The sequence below is a fragment of the Pipistrellus kuhlii genome, unplaced genomic scaffold (assembly GCF_014108245.1).
Source record: "Pipistrellus kuhlii isolate mPipKuh1 unplaced genomic scaffold, mPipKuh1.p scaffold_m20_p_22, whole genome shotgun sequence".
In the NCBI taxonomy this organism is placed as follows: domain Eukaryota; kingdom Metazoa; phylum Chordata; class Mammalia; order Chiroptera; family Vespertilionidae; genus Pipistrellus; species Pipistrellus kuhlii.
The window spans coordinates 8,497,599-8,518,880 of record NW_023425521.1 but is presented as its reverse complement, the minus strand read 5'-3'; the positions used below and the strand labels follow the sequence as shown (position 1 = coordinate 8,518,880).

At 39.6% G+C, this 21,282-nt stretch overlaps 1 protein-coding gene across 2 annotated transcripts; it reads right to left on the bottom strand.

Annotated features, from left to right (window-relative positions):
- Positions 1-5,048: 5,048 nt before the first annotated feature.
- CCDC47 (coiled-coil domain containing 47) lies at positions 5,049-21,203 on the bottom strand. 2 transcript variants are annotated; one of them, XM_036451606.2, is made up of 13 exons: positions 21,007-21,203; positions 14,356-14,624; positions 13,806-13,913; positions 13,132-13,306; positions 11,733-11,854; positions 11,476-11,541; positions 10,937-11,038; positions 10,638-10,748; positions 9,246-9,331; positions 7,943-8,001; positions 7,066-7,175; positions 6,691-6,858; positions 5,049-5,628 (listed from the first exon to the last, which is right to left on the bottom strand). In XM_036451606.2, exons 2-13 carry the CDS (start codon positions 14,617-14,619, stop codon positions 5,548-5,550), a joined length of 1,452 nt encoding a protein of 483 aa, XP_036307499.1. In that variant the 5' UTR covers positions 14,620-14,624; positions 21,007-21,203; the 3' UTR covers positions 5,049-5,547. The 2 variants fall into 2 exon arrangements, with proteins under 2 accessions (XP_036307499.1, XP_036307500.1); XM_036451607.2 differs by lacking the exon at positions 21,007-21,203 and having other exon boundaries at positions 14,356-14,642.
- Positions 21,204-21,282: the final 79 nt, after the last annotated feature.

Sequence of the window (21,282 nt, the reverse complement as noted above, 5' to 3'; positions counted from 1 at the left end):
GGTCGGACAAGGGCTCCCCAGAACCTGGTGCCGCCGCAGCGGGAAGGAAGGGGGGTGATTTCAATCATGAAGAGTTGTGGGGACCACTCTGAGAGAGACGAACCAACACTAGCTGCTGACTGGGCTACTTTGGGAATTTTATTTTTCAGTGATAGGACTTCAGTGGAATCACCTGCCCTGCACTTTAGAGAGACAGAAGGGGAGGGTGAGAGGAAGCGCAGGAAAGAAACAATTGGTTGTTCCACTCTTGGACGCATTCAGTAATTGATTCTTGTAGGTGACCTGACCCGGGATGGAAGCGGCAGCCTGCCTATGGGGACCACGCCGACCAAATGAGCTACCCCGCCAAGGCACACTTTTTAAAAAATATTTTTGTTGATTTCAATAGGAAGAGAGAGAAACATCATTGATGAGCTGTCGCCTGCACGCCCCCCACTGGGGATCAGCCCGCAACCTAGGCATGTGGCTTTGGCCGGAAAGGGATCCCAGGACCCTTCAGACCGCAGGCCGGCGCTCTATCCACTGAACCAAACCGGCTAGGGCGAGGGCACACTTTTTTAAAGACATGGCAAATGCCCCCTCACTTTGGCCTCTAGGGTAACAAGCTGACAAGTTGAAAAAGTGAAATCCACACTTTCTGTGCTTTAGGGTTACATATCTGTAAAAGGAGGAAAACAGCTCAACTAATGGGACTACTTTCTTTATCTTTCCCCCCACCTGGATCCTGCCTCATCTGCAGCCCTGAGAGAGACACTGTTTGCAGACACCTGTAAGGTTTTCTTTGATGAGGAAGCTAGCCTCAGCCAAGGCAGGCAGGGCTTGAGAAATGACGAAGCAATCTCATGTGATGGAACAAACCTTCCTTTTGTGAGTGCGTTTTTTGTTCTGTTTTGTTCTTTCAGGGACTTACTCCAACCACTGAGTTGCGAGGGAGGGTGGGGACGGTTTTTCCAAAATTGGATATATATATACCCAGAGGTCCTCGGTTCGATTTCCGGTCAGGGTGCAAGGATTCGGGCTTGCTCCCCAGTAGGGAGTGAACAGGGGGCAGCTGATCAAAGTTTCTCTCTCTATCCCTCTCCCTTCCTCTGTATCTAAAATCAATAAAAACATATTTTTGGAAATATCTAAAAACCAAAAAGGTTTGAATGCCTTTCATTTTAAAATTTTTAGTTTGATATATTTTATTGATTTTTAGAGAGGGAGGTAGAAACATCGATGAGAGACCATCACTCACCAAACTCCAGAAACTAAATCCTTTTTGCTATTGCTTTAGCAGTCTGTAATAGAAGCCACTCCTATGGGTATAATTGTCTTCCCCCTTACATCCTTTCAAATCATTCAAAATGAGTGAAGGCAGGAACAGTAAAGGAGAGAGAATCCAGGAAAAAGTACCATATTTCACCCTTCCCAACAAAATAGATCCTTGTAGACACTGCTCTAAATAATTTTCACATTGTCCATTTCTACTGGGTGAGTGGAGTGAGAATACTAATGTATTTCTTTGGTCTAAGACCCATCTAAAGGAAAGAGGTTCACATCTTGGTGCTTGACAGAAAAAGGTTCTACTACTAAGGAAACAAAATTATAAACGATTGCCCTGCCCTACAAAAAAACAAACTGTCAAATACTGCAAACAAAGTTAGAGAACTCTGATAGAATCTGCTTGGTTTCCATTAGGAGAAATAACATGAGAGTAAACCAAAAATGCACTTGGAAAATAGTCCTAGGTGATTTATTTTTTTGAGAGAGGGGTGTTGGGGAGAGACATTGATTTGTTGTTCCACTTATTTATGCATTCACCGGTTGATTCGTTTATGTGCCCTGACCCCCGATCAAACCCCAACTGTGGCGTATCAATCGCTCTACCCAACTGAGCTACCTGGCAAGGGCACATTTAAAATTTTTTAAAATATATATTTTATTGATTTTTTTTACAGAGAGGAAGAGAGAAGGATAGAGAATCAGAAACATCGATCAGCTGCCTCCTGCACACCCCCTACTGGGGGTGTGCCCGCAACAAAGGTACATGCCCTTTACCAGAATTGAACTGGGGACCCTTGAGTCCGCAGGCCGATGCTCCATCCATTGAGCCAAACCGGTTTCGGCACATTTTAATTTTTTAATTTAATTTTTTTTTTTAATTATAAGAGGAAGTTTTTTTAGAAAGTTACAAACATAGACGTGAGCCAGTTGGGCTGGGCAGGCTCAGGAAACAAATTACAGAAGCAAAGAACCTTTGAAGCTCCGGGGAAAGAAGGTAACACACCTGGGGGAAGAAGAGGGGAATGGGAAAGGTGCTGTCTGCTTTGAAGAGGGAGAGCAAGAGCGCCACTAACATTTTTTTGAAAATCCTCACTTGAGGGTATGTTGTATTGATTATTTTGTTTTATTGATTTTTTTTAATATATTTTATTGATTTTGTACAGAGAGGAAGGGAGAGAGATAGAGTTTAGAAACATCGATGAGAGTCATCGATCAGCTGCCTCTTGCACACCCCCTACTGGGGATATGCCCGCAACCAAGGTACATGCCCTTGACCAGAATCGAACCCGGGACCCGTCAGTCCCCAAGCCGACGCTCTATCCATTGAGCCAAACCAGTCTCGGCGTTTTATTGATTTTTGAAAGAGAGAAAAGCATCCACTAGTTGCCTCCTGTTCGCTCCATTACTGGGGATCAAACCCGAAGCCTAAGTATGTGCCATGCCTGGGGATTGAACCCATAACCTTTGAGTGTATGAAACTACACTCCGACCGAGCACCTGGCTGGGGCACACCCCTAACACTTTTACAATGCTATCGTTTAGAAGAGAATTTTACAGGTACTCTGTCTTGGTGTTGATACACCTGCCAAGTAGATAGAGAAAATAATTACACTATCCTTACTTTGTATTATAGAAGGAAGAACAGAACAGAGACTCAAAGAGGTTAAGGATTTGCCCTGTCTGGACGGCAAACTGCAGCTCGCAAGTCACATTCGGCTCTTTGGCCCCTTGAGTATGGCTCGTCCACAAAATACCACAGCCTGGGCGAGTCTATTTTGAAGTGGCATTAGAAGAAGTTTAAGTTTAAGTTTAAAAAATTTGACTCTCAAAAGAAATTTCAATAGTCGTACTGTTGATATTTGATTCTGTTGATTAATGAGTTTGCAGACCACTGCCTTAAGTCAAAGGATTTGTTACTGGTTTTGTTGGCACTAAAACCCAGGTTTTATTTCCCAGTCCAGCATTTGTTTCAGCGTTGCTAAGTGCCCAGGCAGTATAGACAATGTTGGAGAGCTTAGTGGTTTTCCAATGTGTGACAGTTAACAACATTCACTTCTTTCTGTCCTGATTCCTACCGTGTCCTCTAACTCAAGGGGGGGACAACTTCAGGGAGAAGCCTATCAATAACAGATGGAGCTCTAAAAACAGAAATATTTTAAAAACTGGCAACAATTAACGGATAGTTGTCAAGGCCAACTCTTTCAAAGGAAAAGCATTTAAGTGATTTTTATTGAACAGAAAAAACATTCCTATGGGCTTATACTGTTGGAGAGAAACCCAAGAAAAGTAAAGGCGGCACTCTGAGATTTTTGTCAATGAGTTTAATATATGTCCATAGATTACCATTCATATGAATGCTTAAATTACAAAATTAGCTGCCATGGCCCAAATGTGTGGGACTTTAAGAAAGCTTTTATTAAAGATAGCTAAGCATATCAATTTTGATTTCTAAAATGTATTTTAAAGGTTTGTAAAACAAGACTAATTCTTGATTATATAGTATTGTTTTGTTATTTTAATAACTTAATTTCACAAACTGTTTTAAAAAATTACATTTGCACCCCCCAGCTGACGCATTTCTGCATTAACTAAGAGAAAAACCCATGTGAAAAGTTTCCATGCAGTTTCAAAGGCAGCAGCACATTCTGTTTCCACAGCAACTTATTGCCTCAGAACACACCTGCACATAAAGCATCAGCAACAAAATACCCGCCCACCCCTCTCCCACCAAAAACCCAACCCTTTCCCATCCCCAGCAAAAATTATCTGGTAAAGCAGTGACTTAAAAAAAAATGCTTTCTTACTAGGAAGCATTTATAAAATGCAGAAATCTGAACAAGCTAAATGCTTGTGCAGATGAATGGGCCTCTCCCCCAGGAGTTCCTTTCTCAGAGCAGGGGTGGGGATCGTCTGGCCCGAGGGTTATATAAGGCCCATGAAATCATTTGGTCTGGCCCTGCCAGGCATTAGGGATGAGTTAATTAAATGTCTGACCAAACATAGCACGATAAATTTTTAAAAATATGTATTTTTATTGATTTTAGAGAGGGAGAGAGATAGAAACATCAATGATGAGAAGCATTGATCAGCTACCTCCTGCTACATAACCCCTACTGGAACTCAGGCATGTGTCTCTGACTGAAATCGAACCTGGGACCCGTCAGTACACAGGCCAATGCTCTATCCACTGAGCCAAACTAGCTAGGGCAACATGATAATTTTGTATGGCCCAAGAATGTTATAAATATCCAAATGGCCCTTGGCAGAAAAAAAGGTTCCCCACCCATGCTCATGAAGCAGAACTCTCAATCAATTAGGAAAGCTGATTTTTAAAAGTGTATTTATACATATTCATGGCTATTTCTCTAAAAGAATATACCCAGCCTCAGCTGTGGAAGAGATAAAAGCAGGAGAAGCAAAGGGACACAGCCACAACACAGAGAACTTCTCCATGAACATCCAATAAGGTGAGGCAACCAAGAAGGAAAACGTCTGTGACTTCACATAGACCACTCATCTGCTCTAAGTGAAGCAGGTAACTTCATGCATTTAACTCAAGAAAACCTACAACATTTAAAATACAGCATTCACAATGTCATTAGCTTATGGTATCAGGTAAGAAGAAAACTGCTCCTGTACTACCTATCTGTAGAATTTTCCAGTACATGTCAGTACCCTAACATCTACAGATATGCTATAATACTGTCATCAGCACCCTCTCTACCTACAAAACATACAGTGAACTACACTGTTTTGAGTCCCTGAAATTTCAACACCACAGATAGTGTTCTAAGTTTTATTTTTTTACAAGTTTGATGTAGACACAGAAGAAAACAAGCAGTGTTTATTGTTATTTGTGGAATCTTGGTTTAGGGTCATTCTTTATAGCCATTTCAACTGTCCAATTTAAACAAAAAGCAACAATCTAATTGTTTATCTATAAACTCATGATATTTCTTCAAATTATAATAGCACTAAAAGCACTGATGATTCATGTTATAATTTTAAAAGAATTTTAAAACTACATAGTTCATATATCATTCCTTTTGTAAAATAATCAAAATAATGTCATTATCTGGAAGAAAATTACTGAAACAGTCCTTCCAATGTATTTCTAACTTCTGTAAAACTCCAAACCAAAAACAGAACAGATGATGAAATAAGAATGTCAGTCACTTGGAGTGTTTGAACTTTCAGATGAGAAATGGACTGGTATTTTTTATGTCTCCTGTGAATTCAGAGCTGATAGGTGGCATCAGGACTCAGATCCCTGGGATGGCTTTACATGGCTTTCACCTTGATTTGTTTCATTTTCATTTGCTTCTTTTCCAGTTTCTTCTGCTCACGTCTCAAGGCAGCTTCCTAGAGAGACAGACAGAAATAATCCAAACTAAGCTCGAAGCACAGATTTTTAAAAAATCAAAACTAGAATACTGCCTATAATATTACTCAAAAACCTAGACTTACACCATAAATAACATTCCAGAAGATAATTATAAAAAGTGCTAATATCTACATTGGTTAACAAAAATTAACCTGAAATGAAGCAAAGGTAACTACCATCTCAAATCAGAAGCTAAATACTGTAAGTTGGCTTTGTTAAGTCTGGTCTGATTTTTCCTATACCCAGGAAACACTAGGTCAATTTTCAACCTAACAATTATATAAATTTACCAAAAATTTGTACTTCAGAAAAGCATAAGATCTTTTAAAAATTGATCTGAGAGAGAGAGAGAGAAATAGCAATTTGCTCTTTCTACTAATTTATGCACTCATTGGTTGGTTCCTATATGTGCCCTGACTGGGACTGAACCTGCAACCCTGGCTTATCAGGAAGATGCTCCAACTTGGGTTTGATCTGGTTGGGGCACATACCAGAGGCAACTGATTAATATCTATCTCTCCCTCTATCTCTCTTTAAAATCAGTAAAAACATCCTGAGATGAGGATTAAAAAATATACAAATAATTTTAAAATAAAAATTTAAAAACAGAACTAGTCATAAAGATATGAATAAAGAGGAGCTCTCATATCATATACTAGTAAAAAAAAAAAGTATAAATTGGTACAACTTATTAGCAGCCTATCTTATTTTCTCTCTTGCCCAGGATTCTTTTCCTTGGGAAAGAAAAAAAACAAAACAAAAAAAGCACAAATACAAAAAGACACATTCTTTGAAAGACTGCAATATATTTTTTTAAATATATTTCATTGATTTTCTACAGAGAGGAAGTGTGAGGGATAGATAGATAGAAACATCTATGAGAGAGAAAAATTGAACAGCTGCCTCCTGTCCCTCCTGGAGATGTGTCCACAACCAAGGTACATGCCCTTGACTGGAATCAAACCTGGGACCCTTGAATCTGCAGGCTGGTGTTCTATCCACTGAGCCAAACTGGTTAGGGCAGATTATGTCATTTTTACCTCGAGTCTGCGCTGTTTCTCAGGATCTTCCTCATTCATGATCCGCTCCTTCTCTGCTCTTTTCTTCTCCTCACGCCGAGACTGAGCAGCTTCCTGTCTTTGCACATGTGTCAACTTCAAGAATTTCTCTTCCACTCTAGCTCGGTTCTTATCTGCTTTTTGTTTGCCCTTTCCCCAAGAAACAAAGAATTTCATAAGAAATCCATTTTAATCTAATAGAAGCAAAAGCCCATTTAGTATTCTTTCATAAAACTAATCCCATTTAGCAATTTCAAGTAAAGTAGCAAAGATACAATCACTGAAATCCTGGATAGATGATTCCCCCAGAAGAAAAAAATAACAAGTGCCAACTTATAATAAAGGCTGAAGTCTTACTTCTCTGTTGAGTCGGAACTTTTTAGCTTTGTCAATAGAGTAAATCACCATGTTCATCAGGGGCAGCAAAGCCTCCATATCCTTTGGGTAAGTGTTGCCTGAACCAGGCGCTGAAAAACAAAGCCATTTCCTATCGAGTTAACAGAGGGTTAATAATTTGAGTCACCAACTCCCACTCTTTATTTTTTATTAATAAACTCTTCATGTTTCTTAGGCAGCTAAAATGCAACAGAAAATAAAAAATTAAAATATATACAAGAACCTGCCGAAACCGGTTTGGCTCAGTGGATAGAGTGTCGGCCTGCGGACTGAAAGGTCCCAGGTTCGATTCCGGTCAAGGGCATATAGCTTGGTTGCCAGCACATCCCCAGTGGCGAGGAGGTGTGGAAGAGGCAACTGGTCGATGTTTCTCTCTCATCGATGTTTCTAGCTCTCTATCCCTTTCCCTTCTTCTCTAAAAAAATCAATAAAAATATTAAAAAAAAAAAAAAAAGGAAACGTTTAAAAATATATATATATACAAGGATCTCTTATTGAAGAAACACAACAGCAAAAAGCAGGCATGGGGTTTGTTTTAATATAATTTGTTTTTTAATGTATTTTTATTGATTTCAGAGAAGCAGGGAGAGAGAAACATTGATGAGAGAGAATTGTTGATTGGCCGCCTCCTGCATGCCCCCCACTGGGCATCAAGCCCACAACCCAGGCAGGTACCCAAACCTGGGACCCTTCAGTCCGCAGGCTGACGCTCAATCCACTGAGCCAAACCAGGTAGAGTTAATATATTTTTTTATAGCTGTCACTTAGGATGGAACAATACTCTCCTTAAGATCATCTCTCGGAAAACAAAGAACCCAGCAAGACATGGAATACGTACCATTAAATGTAAACAGTAGAGTCCTCTTAGTTTCAGGCAGCTTCAGAGGCTGACCTTCCCTGCCGTGGAAGAAAGGGCTATTTAGAAGGATATTCTCTGTGCATGTAAATTACCCAGGTCACTTAGATGGACAGACACCTACAGTTAGTCAGCACAGTATCTGGGTTGGCATCCCCAAGTCAAAATCTCAGAGCCTGACCCACTTGCCTATCTGATGAATGCATTCCCAAGTGACCTTTCTATTTGAATACCTCCAAGATATATTCCATCTCACCTGGGGAAGAAATAAGCCTATATTTAAGTAAGAGGCCCATATTTTAAATAACATTTCTGCTTATTTTGATGAGTTTCTATGTTCTATTTCCAACTCCTATTTTATCTTCCTTCCTATAATGAAGTATCTTATTTTTGAGCCAAGCTTAGAATAAATTTAGAAGTAATCAACTATAGCACATATAATTTAGTTCCGATTCACCAAAGATTCCCTTGTAATCTTTATTAACTCGCTTCTCCCCCACCCCAAAAGGCTCCAGTTACCATAATGTGGTACTTTGCCCATGGTGTTGATATTGAGTTAAGCAGGGCAAGGACGATGCAACACCATCTAAAGGCAGAAGGACCTGAGTAATTCTGACACACAATGAAAATCCAGAATGGCTTTTAATTGTACTCAATTCCACAGCCTATGAGAGAGTAGCCCTTAATCAAAAATTTAGGCCAGAACCATTTCTACACCAAGGGTGAACTCAAATAAGTATGTTCTCCTGAAATGGGAACATACAACAACAAATCGGAATTCAAACAACAAATTCAAGCCCTGAATACGTACATTTGAAATACATTACTATAAGTATTACTTCGGGTATTGAACATGTTTGATAATACCTACACTCGGAAAAAATATAAGCATCCACTATACAAAGACAGAAGCCAGAAAAGGCCAGATTTGCAATCAGACATTATAGATTCATATCAAATTTAAAAAGGGGGGGAAAAGGACATATACTATGAAGGACAGAGATTAGAAACTGTATTCTCTTATATGAGCCATTTTATAAGATTCTCTTCCACGTCACTGAGTGCATGGTGCACACATGCAGCGACACATGCAAACCGGGAGGCTTGTTTATCTCCCATAGGTTTCCAACCACCTTCCTGATGCATGCAGTCAAAGCAGAAGGAAACTTGGGAGTCATGAACTTCCCTCACTCATATGGCAAAGGAAATTGAAGCATCTTGCAGGTGTTTTAACACAGAAAGCTAAAGAAGAAAATCATATTCAGTATTTTTATTTCATACGTACTCTTGCATAATTTTTGGACCCGAGAACTGGTCTGAAAAATGAACAGATTCAATCTTGTCAGCGTAGTGTGTAAGAAAGTGGACCATCTGAAATAGAGAAAATTATTTAAAGTAGGGTTTAATGTACTTCCTTTTTTTCATAAAGATATTTACTCTTGCCCTGGCTGGTTTGGCTCAGTGGGTAGAGCATTGGCCTGCGGACTGAGGGGTCCCAGGTTCAATTCTGGCCAAGAGCACATACCTGGGTTGCGGGCTGGACCCCCAGTAGGGGGCATGCAGGAGGCAGCTGATCAATGATTCTCTCTCATCATTGGTGTTTCTCCCTCTCCCTCTCCCTTTCTCTCTGAAATCAATTAAATATATATATATATATATATATATATATATATATATATACATATATATATCACACATATATATATATATATATATATATATATATATATATATATATATATATATACACATATATATATTAAAAAGATATTTACTTGTCAGTCCTCATTATTGTACAATGTCATTAAGGCTAAAGCTTTTTTAAAAAATTATTTTATTTTTCTTAGAATGGAAGGGGGGGGGGGAGACAGACAGAGAAACATCGATGTGAGAGAGACACATCGATTGTCTGCTTCCAGCAAACACCCTAACCAGGGATGGAGCCTAAAACCAAGGCATGTGCCCTTGACTGGAGTCAAACCAGACCATTCAGTCCACAGGCTGATGCTCATTGCACTAAGCCAAACCAGCTAGGGCAAGGCTAAAGCTTTTAAAAAATTAAATTTAAATAAGATAAGGAATTTCTCTATAATGAAACTAGTTCCTTTTCTTTAGTAATACCAATGCTTAAGTATTCTTATTGAGCAGCTGAAAATATGTCTCAAAGTAATGTTCTAAATAAGAATAAAAGTGTGGAGATAAAATCTAAAATAATTTCAAGAGATTCTACATGAACATATCACCTTGAACTTACATTTATAAATGTCTTTGAGCTAGCCTACATTTTTATGATATTAAGATGTGCTGTTACCATTATACAACCAATAGGAAAAAAAATGGCTCTCTATACATCCCTCTTCTCTTAAACTAATTGAAAGTAAAATAATGGACTAAATGACATGGTGATAAAGATTAAAGTTGTAGTCCTTTCTAAAAATATCTGAAAATCATCAGCAATCCTAGGAACAATTTGCTCTTGATTTAGAGAGAACTTCTTCACTATACATTTTTTTTTGACAAGTTAATCTGTTGCTTAAAGAAAGAATTAGAATATTTTGGGGAAAGGAATACATAATCAATACACTGTCTTAAATGATGAACTCATACAGCATGATTTTTAGGGAGAGTACCTTGTAAATGCCAATATCTGCAAATATATCCCTTCTGTTACACTTACCTTGGTATCCATCATTCCCTCTGTGACTTCTCCCATCTCTGACAGGATGGCCAAGGAGTCTGGCAGTCCATACTTTGCTCCAGACTTAGGTTTGTCACTACAAAACTCACTCTAGAGGAAGAAGTAATTGAAAGTAAGATGTGACATTTTATTATGCAGACATTTTCTTCTCAAGAGAATATGTAATTTGAAATTAACCTATTTCAAAGTGGTTAATTATGCTATGCTTTGAAGGTGAACATCTATGTAATAATTAGGCACAGTTTCTATGTATATTTGAGTTGGAATAATCAACGTACCAGATCCTGCATCTCTTTCTGCAGTCGTACCAGGGCTTTCCGAGCACCAATAGCAAACACATACGTATCCATGTCTTCATCATTCATGGTTACTTTTATTTGCTATTAAAAAAACACACACACACACAAGAATAACAACAACAAAACTCACATGTTAGGTTCTGTGACAGGCCTATTTCTAAGATGGCCCTGAAGATTCCCCTGGTGTATAGGTACATCCTCCCCTTGAATGTGAGCAGGACTTGTGAAATGGTGGGATATCACTCCCATGACGCTGTTATGTAGCAGAAGGTCCCTAATCAGCTGACTTTGCTATTAATCAAAAGAGACATTATCCAGGTAAACTGACTTAATCACATGCACCTCAACCCCAGGAGCTCAGTGGACAATGGTCTGTGCAAATAGAGAAGGGCCCATTTTTTTGACAAAGTACATTAGTTGTCAATAACTCCAAACAGGATCTAAACAATGAATGGAATAAGCTCTAAGGAATTAAGAATTCAATCTGTATAGTGAAAAACAGCAAGAAGAATACGTACCACTTGATCACTTGCTGGCCTCATCATACGGGCCAGGACGTTCAGTAAGTCCTGTCTCTTGAGGAACTGGAAAAATAAAAGAGAACAGTTGTAATCTCCAGTTAGAGAGACCCTGGAGATGGAATCAGATATTTCAAATATACTTGGCATTTGCTAGTTAGTAGATGACTTTTAGACCGTCTTGAAGACACTAAATTTAGAGGATTGGGAAAAAACCAAAAGGAAGACATACATTGCACCAGAAATTCCCTACTTACTCTGAGCTGGATAAGCATCCCCTCACAGCACACTCGACCAGAACACCACAGGTTGTAGATATGCTCATTCTCCTGGTTCAGCTTTCCCGTACTTGTGGCTTCTTTGTTTGTCCCATCATCCCCTAGGAGTAAACCACTTAATGTGATTCCCTGAAAGCGGTGAGGCCTAATCAACACTCCTTCCTCCACCCTCACCCCATGATTAGAGTTTTAGGGTGGCAATACTTTGAGATTGTAGAGAACTCTCCTTTGAACATGGATGACAACAGATGGGCATTGTTCCTTTTACTTTTAAAACTCTTATTGTCTCCTTAAAAAAAATCATATGCTAGCATTACTAGTACTTGTTAGTTAAGACAGCTTGCAAGTTTCTTGAGAGCAGTTAAAAAAATGGAGCAAAATCAGTTTAAATGTTTCCTCCCAAAGTTAAAAATACTCCCAATGTAATGAATAAAAAAAAAATACCATAACTACAAACTATTTAACACTCACCATGACTGAGTTAACTTTGACCAAGTTTGCTTTTTCAACAGCAAAATGATAATAGTGGTATAAAGAGCTGTATTTTAGATCTAGAAAAAGCTAAAATTCCAACCATTTTCTCATTTCATTAAGTGTATGAAAGGAAGTGCTGAACCTCACAAGGTAAAGCAAGACTAACACACCAAAATGAAAACATGAGAGGAAGTGGAAGGCATTAAAGGCGGCTTATTATTTTCCTAATGTCCAGGTGAAATAATACGGTACAGCAGAGAGAGCATGGAATTTGAAAGCATGTAGACTAGGTTTAATATGGTTGCAAGAAAATAGCATTTCTGGATTTCAGTCCCCTCTTTAGGGAAAAAGAACCTTTCCAACTGACAGTATTGTTACAGTTTAAATAAGAAACAATATATGCAAAGTAGCTAGCGCATGCTTACTATTAAAGGGAAACAAAGTGTTTAAATGCCAAACAGAGGCTGAAAGTGCAAGTCCACCTTACTCCTTATATACAACTGCAGGGCTTCTCTAATTACTTCAGTGTACACCCCTCTGCAGTGGACCCAAAACTCAAGTGCCCAGAACCCAAGGGTATTCTAATTTCTAAAAGATGAACTGAAAGTATTTATCAAGCTACTTTAAATGTTAAAATTCCTCGCTTTCAGCCAGACTCTTGTCCAAATGTTTTGAAACAATTGTTCAGCAAATGTTAATGGCAGATGAGAAAATCATTTCATAAATACAAATTATTCAGCATATATTATAAAACCTAACAAAAATGGGATCCCTGGAAAGAAAATAAAAAAGCACCCTCTTCATCATTCCCCGAGAGCAGTTAGGTACTTATACTGAAGGGAATAAACAGTTCTTATTAGATGTTTTCCAAGCCCACAGCAGGTCTTCTATTAGCCTAACTTACCTACTAATGTAAAGTTACTCTCCAAAAGCTCTCTATGAGAGTTAAACCAGGCCTGAGCAAGGCGACTGTTTTTATTCTTCCCGATGATATAGTTCATGATGTAGGCGAGCAGACCAGTCACCATCAAAATTTCTAGATAATAACTCTCCCAACTGTTTTGGAGGTGTGCAGGAACCTAAAGAAAAACAATTATTCTATTTAATGTTAGTTGAAGCTAAAGGATGGATACTAACTCATCGAATGAAGGACAATGAGAAGACCCATAAACAGAAGGGATACTTTAGATACTGACACTAAATATGATTATACTTTGAAAAATATGCCCATTTTGATTTCCCAGGCTGGCTTTGTAAAAGACTCTTTAAGGAAATGTGAAGTCAAGTGGGATCAAAGGATGGAAAGCCCTTTGTATTAAACTTGATTCTGGTCTGAACCCAAAATAAATCCAATGGCTATCATCTTCATCATTCCTTAATAAAACTACGAGGACTAGAACAAAAACACAGGGATTGCTTCTACAGGTGTGGAGTTCTATCAGAAGAATTGATGTCAAACTCTTTCATAGCTACAACAATTAAATCAACACCAGCTACATGTCACTAATTATATTTCTGGGATTAATAACAGTAAGATATTTTGTTGGTAGTTTGGAATTTAGAATCCTGTATACTTACATCAACAATTGTTATTGGGTCTTTATTTTTGCCAGAAGAAGTATCTGGTTTGTCTTCATAACCTTCAAATTCTTCATCATCATATGGCTCACCCTCGGTATCTCCCTCCTACAAAAATGAGGCAGCAATCTGTTTTTCCCTACAAATGTCGCCAGCAACTTTATCTCTTTTTTTGTAGGCAACAATTGTAGAGGAAAATAGAACATGTTAGCAACAAGCACAGAACACAGAGATACTGCATGTTTTTAACAAGTGACTCCCCATGCTTTTGAACCCTGAGTTCTAAATGATATAATTCCCGCCCACACATAGAACCCATTCTCCACCCCAGGCTTTCCAAAGAGGAGAAAGACAATTTATTCTCCCATCAATGTGAAAGGTGAGAAAACACCACAAAACATTTAGAAGAACTCCACCTACTAAACAAAAATGAAGATACCAGAGAGTAAAAGTCTCCCTAGATCTGGGTCTTACTTTTAAAGTCTAGGAAAAGTGCTAATTAAAAATGTTCCCATCCTTCCAATTTCCTGAAAAATCATTAAAATCTCACCTGGGTATCGGTATCTTCAAAATCTCCTTCTTGGTTCTCATCCTGCCCTTCTAACTCTACAGTAGTCTCATCTTCATCATCTTCAGTGGTAATCACCCGTTGAGGAGATTCAGTAACAGAATCTTCTGTGACATCTTCAAATTCAGCAAAATCATTATCATCATATTCTACTATGTCTTCCTCATCCTCAAAATCATCAAACTTAGCTTCAGAGACACTTCCGAACACCAAAAGGACAACACAGAAAGCAAGGAAGACTTTCATGGCACCTTAAAAAAAACACACAAAACCTAAATGGACTGCTACTCTTTACACTGATCAAATTTGGAAACAATTAAAAGATATACAATATCTGCCGGGACCGGTTTGGCTCAGTGGATAGAGCGTCGGCCTGCGGACTGAAGGGTCCCGGGTTCGATTCCGGGCAAGGGCATGTACCTGGTTGCGGGCACATCCCCAGTAGGGGGTGTGCAAGAGGCAACTGATCGATGATTCTCTCTCATCGATGTTTCTAACTCTATCCCTCTCTCTTCCTCTCTGTGAATAAATCAATAAAATATAAAAAAAAAAAAAAAAAAAAAAGATATACAATATCTATGACACTCTCCTACTTTTCTCTTACTTAATGTTATTCATTTTAGAAAGCATCACAAAAAAACGAGGTGGGGGTAAAGAGACCTAGGTTTTCATCTGGATTCTGTCACTAATTAGCTGTAAAATCTTTAGGTTGGTTTCCATTTACACTGTGCATTCAGTAAGCATTTTTTGAAAAACTTTATTGGAACTGGGGAGGGATATAAGAGATATAACTACCTATCTGTTGGTGGTAATGAAAACAATACATGAGCAAAATAAATGAACAAACAAAATAGAAACAGACTCCTAGATTCTGAGAACAGACTTAGTTGCCAGAGGTGGGAGTGGGGATGGGAGAGGTATAAGGGGAGGTTGGGAGTTGGGCCTGAGGGAAAAAGTGAAGGGATTAAGAACTACAAATTGGTAGTCACAAAAATAGTCATGGCGATGTAAAGTACAGCATAGGGAATATAGTCAATAATCCTATATAATAAAAGCATAACATGCTAAGTGTCTGACTGATGAGTGGAACTTTTGGCCCACCGCTCGACCAGTTGCTGTGATACACACTGACCACCAGGGGGCAGACGCTCCAGCCAGTAGGTTTGCTTGCTGCTGGGGTCTGGTAATTGGGACTGGACGAGAGGGCCGGACACACTCTGGACTCTCCCGTGGTCCTTCCTTGGCCAGCCAGCCCCCATCAGCCTCAATTGGGACTGGGTGATCTCCAGCCAGGCCAAGGGACCCCACTCATGCACGAATTCGTGCACTGGGCCTCTAGTATTGTAATAACTACATATGGGGCCAGGTGGGTACCTGAAACATTAGGGACCACTTTGTAAAGTATATGATTGTCTAACCACTATGCTATGCACCTGAAACACAAAATAAAAAGTTTGTAAAATCCTTTAAAATGGGAAAAACCACTCTTCGTTCACAGGCTGTACAAAAATAGTCCACCTCTCAGTCTACAGATCCCTCTTCTACAACTGTCTTAAAATCAACATGTACCCGAATATCTCTATTTTTATATTAACCTCATTTCCCCAATCTTACTTGTTGAAAAAAAAGCAAGATATCTAATTTCTCACTTTCTTTTCCCTTTGAAATCTAATCAGCCACCAAATCCTGGCATTTCATTTGATTCCCAAAGCCACCATAATCTAAACTATCACCACCTACTAAAGAACCACAGTATTTTCCTAAATGGTCTCTCTAGTCTAAACTCTCCCTAAAAGTCATGGCCATTTTTCTAAAATGCAACTTTTGCTACATAAGGATTCAATAACCATCAAATGCTAAGCAATTCCTGCAGAATAATATAAGAACTCTGGTATTTATTGCTTTTTATAAAATGATTCTATGATATCTAAATAAATATACCTTCACTGAACATACTACATAGGGGTGTCGAACTCAATCAGAGAAGGGGCCAAAATCTAAAATCCAGCCTAAATCGTGGGCCGAATGGTTTACTGAACAGTCATAAACTGTCATTGTGATGGAAACGCAGCGGAGTGCAGTGATGACAGCGCGGTGCGGGCCACATTGCAAGACCTGGCAAGACGGATTTGGCCCGCGGGCCTTGTGTTTGACACATGTGTACTACCATGTCAGATATTAAGCCAAGAGAGTAAAACATGACTTCCAAATAACTGTAACTTGGCACAAGAATTCAGTTTCAAGGATATGTGTTACAGTATTACTTATAATAGTAGAAAATTTGAAATTGTTTGGTTAAACAATAGGTACATACAAAAAGCAAATTTACTTTCTGTCCATTGAAAATTGTTACAAATGAAGTTAGAATCCATATTATTTTAGAAGCAAATATGTGTAAACAAAACAGATTGGAAGGATGTATATACATCTACACATAAATAATAATTACTTTGTATGGTAGGATTATGGGTATTTTGCCTTATTTTTATGTTTTCTAATTTTCCTTTGTGCTTTTGTAATAAAAAGAAAAGGTTCTTTAAAAAATTAAAAGCATGGCCGAAACCGGTTTGGCTCAGTGGTAGAGCGTTGATTTGCGGACTGAAAGGTCCCGGGTTCAATTCCGGTCAGGGGCATGTACCTTGGTTGCAGGCACATCCCCGGTAGGGGGTATGCAAGAGGCAGCTGGTGGATGTTTCTCTCTCATCGATGTTTCTAGCTCTCTAGCTCTCTCCCTTCCTCTCTGTAAAAAATCAATAAAAATATATTTTTAAAAAGCCGGGACCGGTTTGGCTCAATGGATAGAGCGTCGGCTTGGGGACTGAAAGGTCCCGGGTTCGATTCCGGTCAAAGGCATGTACCTTTGTTGCGGGCATATCCCCAGTGGGGGGTGTGCAAGAGGCAGCTGATCGATGACTCTCTCTCATCGATGTTTCTAACTCTCTATCTCTCTCCCTTCCTCTCTGTATAAAATCAATAAAATATATTTAAAAAAATATATATATTTTTTTAAAAAAATTAAAAGCATGGTTTCTGCATGCAAGAAGGAGGCACTGCAAATGGAAGACTACTTTAGCATAAAGGCTAAAATAACATATTGTAGGAGTTTGATATGATGCTGGGATTATCGATTCAAGGGGGAAATGAGGCTGGAAAGGCCAACAGGGACCAGATCATAATGATCTTTACTTAAATACCACACTAATAAGTTTGGATAATTAGAATCAACTAAAGGATTTAAGTAGGAGAATGACACTATCAGATTTGCAATTCAACTCTTGACAGCTCATACACAGGGTGAATTGGAAAAGGGCACCTGAAGCAGGAAAGATTAAGTGGTTGAAACAATTATATAAGGAAAAAAAACAGCCCTAGCTGGTTTGGTTCAGTGGATGGAGCATTGGCCTGTGGACTGAAGGGTCCCAGGTTTGATTCCGGTCAAGGGCACATGCCCGGATTGTGGATCTGACCCCCAGTGGGGGGCACATAGAAGGCAGCTGATGGATCGTTCTTTCTCATCACTGATGTTTCTTATCTCTCTTTCCCTCTCCCTTCCTCTCTGAAATCAATAAAAAAAAATTTTTTTTAAAGAAAACACACACGACTGAACTGGCAGTGGTATTGGAAATGAATAGGAAAACAGATTTGACAGATTTTTTAAAAATATGTATTTTATTGCTTTTTACAGAGAGGGGAGAAGGATAGAATTAGAAACATCAATGAGAGAGAAACATCGATCAGCTGCCTCCTGCCCAACCCCTACTAAAATCAAACCTGGGACCCTTGAGTCCACAGGTCCATGCTCTATCCACTGAGCTAAACCCGTTAGGGCCAGATTTGACAGATTTAAGACTTATCAGCATTGCCTGACCAGCATGGCTCAGTGGTTGACCACTGACCTATGAACCAAGTCACAGTTGACTCCTGATCAGGGCAAATTTGAATTCTTGTGCAAATTTACAGTTATTTGGAAGTCATGTTTTATTCTCTTGGCTTAATATCTGACATGGTAGTATGTTCAGTGAAGGTATATTTATTTAGATATCATAGAATCATTTTATGAAAAGCAGTAAAAGCCAGAGTTCTTATATTATTCTGCAGGAATTGCTTAACTTTTGATCGAGCCTGCGTTGTGGGCTCGATCCCCAGTGTGGGGCATGTAGGAGACAGTTAATTAATGATTCTTATTTTTTTCATATATTTTTATTGATTTTGTACAGAGAGGAAGGGAGAGAGATAGTTAGAAACATCAATGAGAGAGTCATCAATCAGCTGCCTCTTGCACACCCCCTACTGGGGATATGCCCACAACCAAGGTACATGCCCTTGACCGGAATCGAACCCGGGACCTTTCAGTCCCCAAGCTGATGCTCTATCCATTGAGCCAAACCGGTTTCGGCATAATTAATGATACTTTCTAATCATTGATGTTTCTATCTCTTTCCCTTCCTCTCTAAAATCACTAATATATATATATATATATATATATATATATATATATATATATATATTTTTTTTTTTTAAGTGGCATTATAGAAGTCAAAGGAGAAGCACATTTCTAAAGAAACAGAGCTTTTTTAATGGCTGCAGAAAATTCAAGATATGAGCCAAAAAATTTGGAGGGGGGGAACCCTCACCCAAGGATATTTTTCCTTCAATTTTTTTTTCCCCCCAGAGAGAGGGTAAGACAGAGAGAAACATTGATGTTAGAGAAACACATTGATTGCACAAGCCCCAACCAGGGCCCCGGCCAGGGAGGAGCCTGAACCCAAGGCTTGAAGAACCCAGGACCCTTTCACAGGCTGACACTCTATCCACTGAGCGAAAACCACTAGGGCTCCAAATGTTAATAAGGAAATCATTTTTGGCAACTGCAGGTAAGTGGTAAGGATGGAAGCAAGAATGCAGGAAGTTTGGTATTAATGGAGGTGAGCAAGTGGCACAAGGGAGTAGGTACTCCTCTTTCAAGATGCTCTGGAATAGTGAATATTCTATATCTCATATTTACAATACCATAAATTCTTAAAAGAATTAGCTCAATATCAAAGGTTATTGCCCAATACTTCGCAATCCATGGCTACTCAAGAAATATTCCTTTAACTGGACAAAGTTCATAAATTTTTAAAGACACAAGTGATTTGAGAAATACCACACAGTATATCCTTTCCAATAACTGATCTTTGAAGTTAGCATCTTGGAACATTTTATAGGAAAATATAGCTGTCTTCTCAACACTAAACTCAAAAAAGTTTGTGATGTGTCTCCAAACATCCCTACCTTCCTTTAATAATCTATTATAGTCAAAATAGAAGATATATGAAAAATAGCAAGCACTTTGGTGTAGATTTGGTTTCATGTCAGCTCTACCATTTGCCAACCATATGATCTTGGGTTAATTACTTAAAATTTCCTGCTCCCCACTTACAAAAAAAAGAGATACCATTGCATCATAGGGCTGTAGTGTGGGCGGTACAGACGTGTGCCTGGCCCATAGAAGGTACGTAATAAATATCAGGTCCCATTGCTTCCTTCCCCTGTGCCTTATGAACACCCTTTAAGATTTCAAAACTTAATCGATGACTCTCATCGATGTTTCTAGCTCTCTATCTCTCTCCCTTCCTCTCTGTACAAAACCAATAAAAATATATTTTTAAAAAAAGATTTCAAAACTTCACTTTTAATGTTTCCTTTTTCAGATCTGGTTTAAACTTTTTCAAATAGAAGCAAATAAAACTTAATACTGACACAGTCAATTGCCTGCCAAAAGGTCTGATCATTTCAAGCTGGATTTCCCCTTAGGATGTTCACACCATAGAAGCATTTCTACGATAACTCAGCACTGTAACATAGATCCTTCCAGGGCCCGGAAGGATTTAGGTTAAAATTACCCACGCCATTTGTGCCTTGGCCTTCCCTCTCAGAAGTCTCCCTGCTTGACCTGTCAATTCATTCTAAAATGCACAATTCTCTGCCAGGCCAGAATGAGACTCCTGGGGCAGGGAACACAAACACTAACAAGTCTGGTTTGATTAGCTTCTGCAAGCTCACTCGGCAGCCTCACTGGATCTGAACTTACAAAACCAGAGGAGAATAAGTGGAAGAATCATTACTTGTTGACATTTTGGATTAGGCCTTTGACAGTGGCCAGACTACGGAACTTCTGGAAGTCACGCACACGTTGAATGAAAACGCGTTTTGTGTTAGAACCCTTCAGAGAAGACTAGTCAGAGGTGGTTGCTTCTGTCAAACCACCAGGCTCTATTCCCCACTATGGAGAATTAATTCATCCTAACATGTACCCCATTCTTCCTGCTACATACCGTAATCTTCCTCTAACTTTGCGCTTCTGGTTGGCATTTGCTCACAGATCGGTGGGGAAGTTCCTCAAAACCATTCAAAATCACCCCAATCCCGAAGACCAACAGAAAACGGGCCTTGGAGCGGGCTATGTTTGCTTCTTTGGTTTAAGAAAGTCGGGAGAAGCGAGAAGGAGCGGCGGGGACCGACGCATGTCACCACAGGCCTGACTAAGGGGGTTGGTGGGAAATGGGACCGGGCTAGGCCACGCAACTCAAAAGTGACCACTTGGGACTGGCCCGGGCCCCACCGACGAACACGCCATGGCCCGCTTCCTACCTGTACCGGGGGCTAGAAGCCGGCTCAGAGCTCCTGCGTCTGCCACCTCTACCCCACGGGCCGCTCGGCCAGGCCGCCGCCTGCGCGGTCACCGCGGTTTCAGTGCCCCTGGTGCCTCTAGGACACAGCAATAGCCGGCAGCTCACTCACGCCGCCCCACTCTTCACGTAGCCTCCGCCGTCCGTTACGTCGACTGCGTGCGGCCCGTCCGCGCCTGCGCGTGGCGAAGGGGCGGGACGCAGCTTCCGGGACCGCGCGAGACCTCACGCACCTACG

Excerpts from the sequence above, each read along its gene's own strand:
- CCDC47 (XM_036451606.2), bottom strand. The coding sequence starts at position 14,619 with ATGAAAGTCTTCCTTGCTTTCTGTGTTGTCCTTTTGGTGTTCGGAAGT. Across the intron at positions 11,542-11,732 it reads GGATGCTTATCCAGCTCAGA|TTCCTCAAGAGACAGGACTT; the intron begins GTAAGTAGGGAA and ends TTATTTTTCCAG. Across the intron at positions 8,002-9,245 it reads GGTCCAAAAATTATGCAAGA|GGAAGGTCAGCCTCTGAAGC; the intron begins GTACGTATGAAA and ends CTTCCACGGCAG.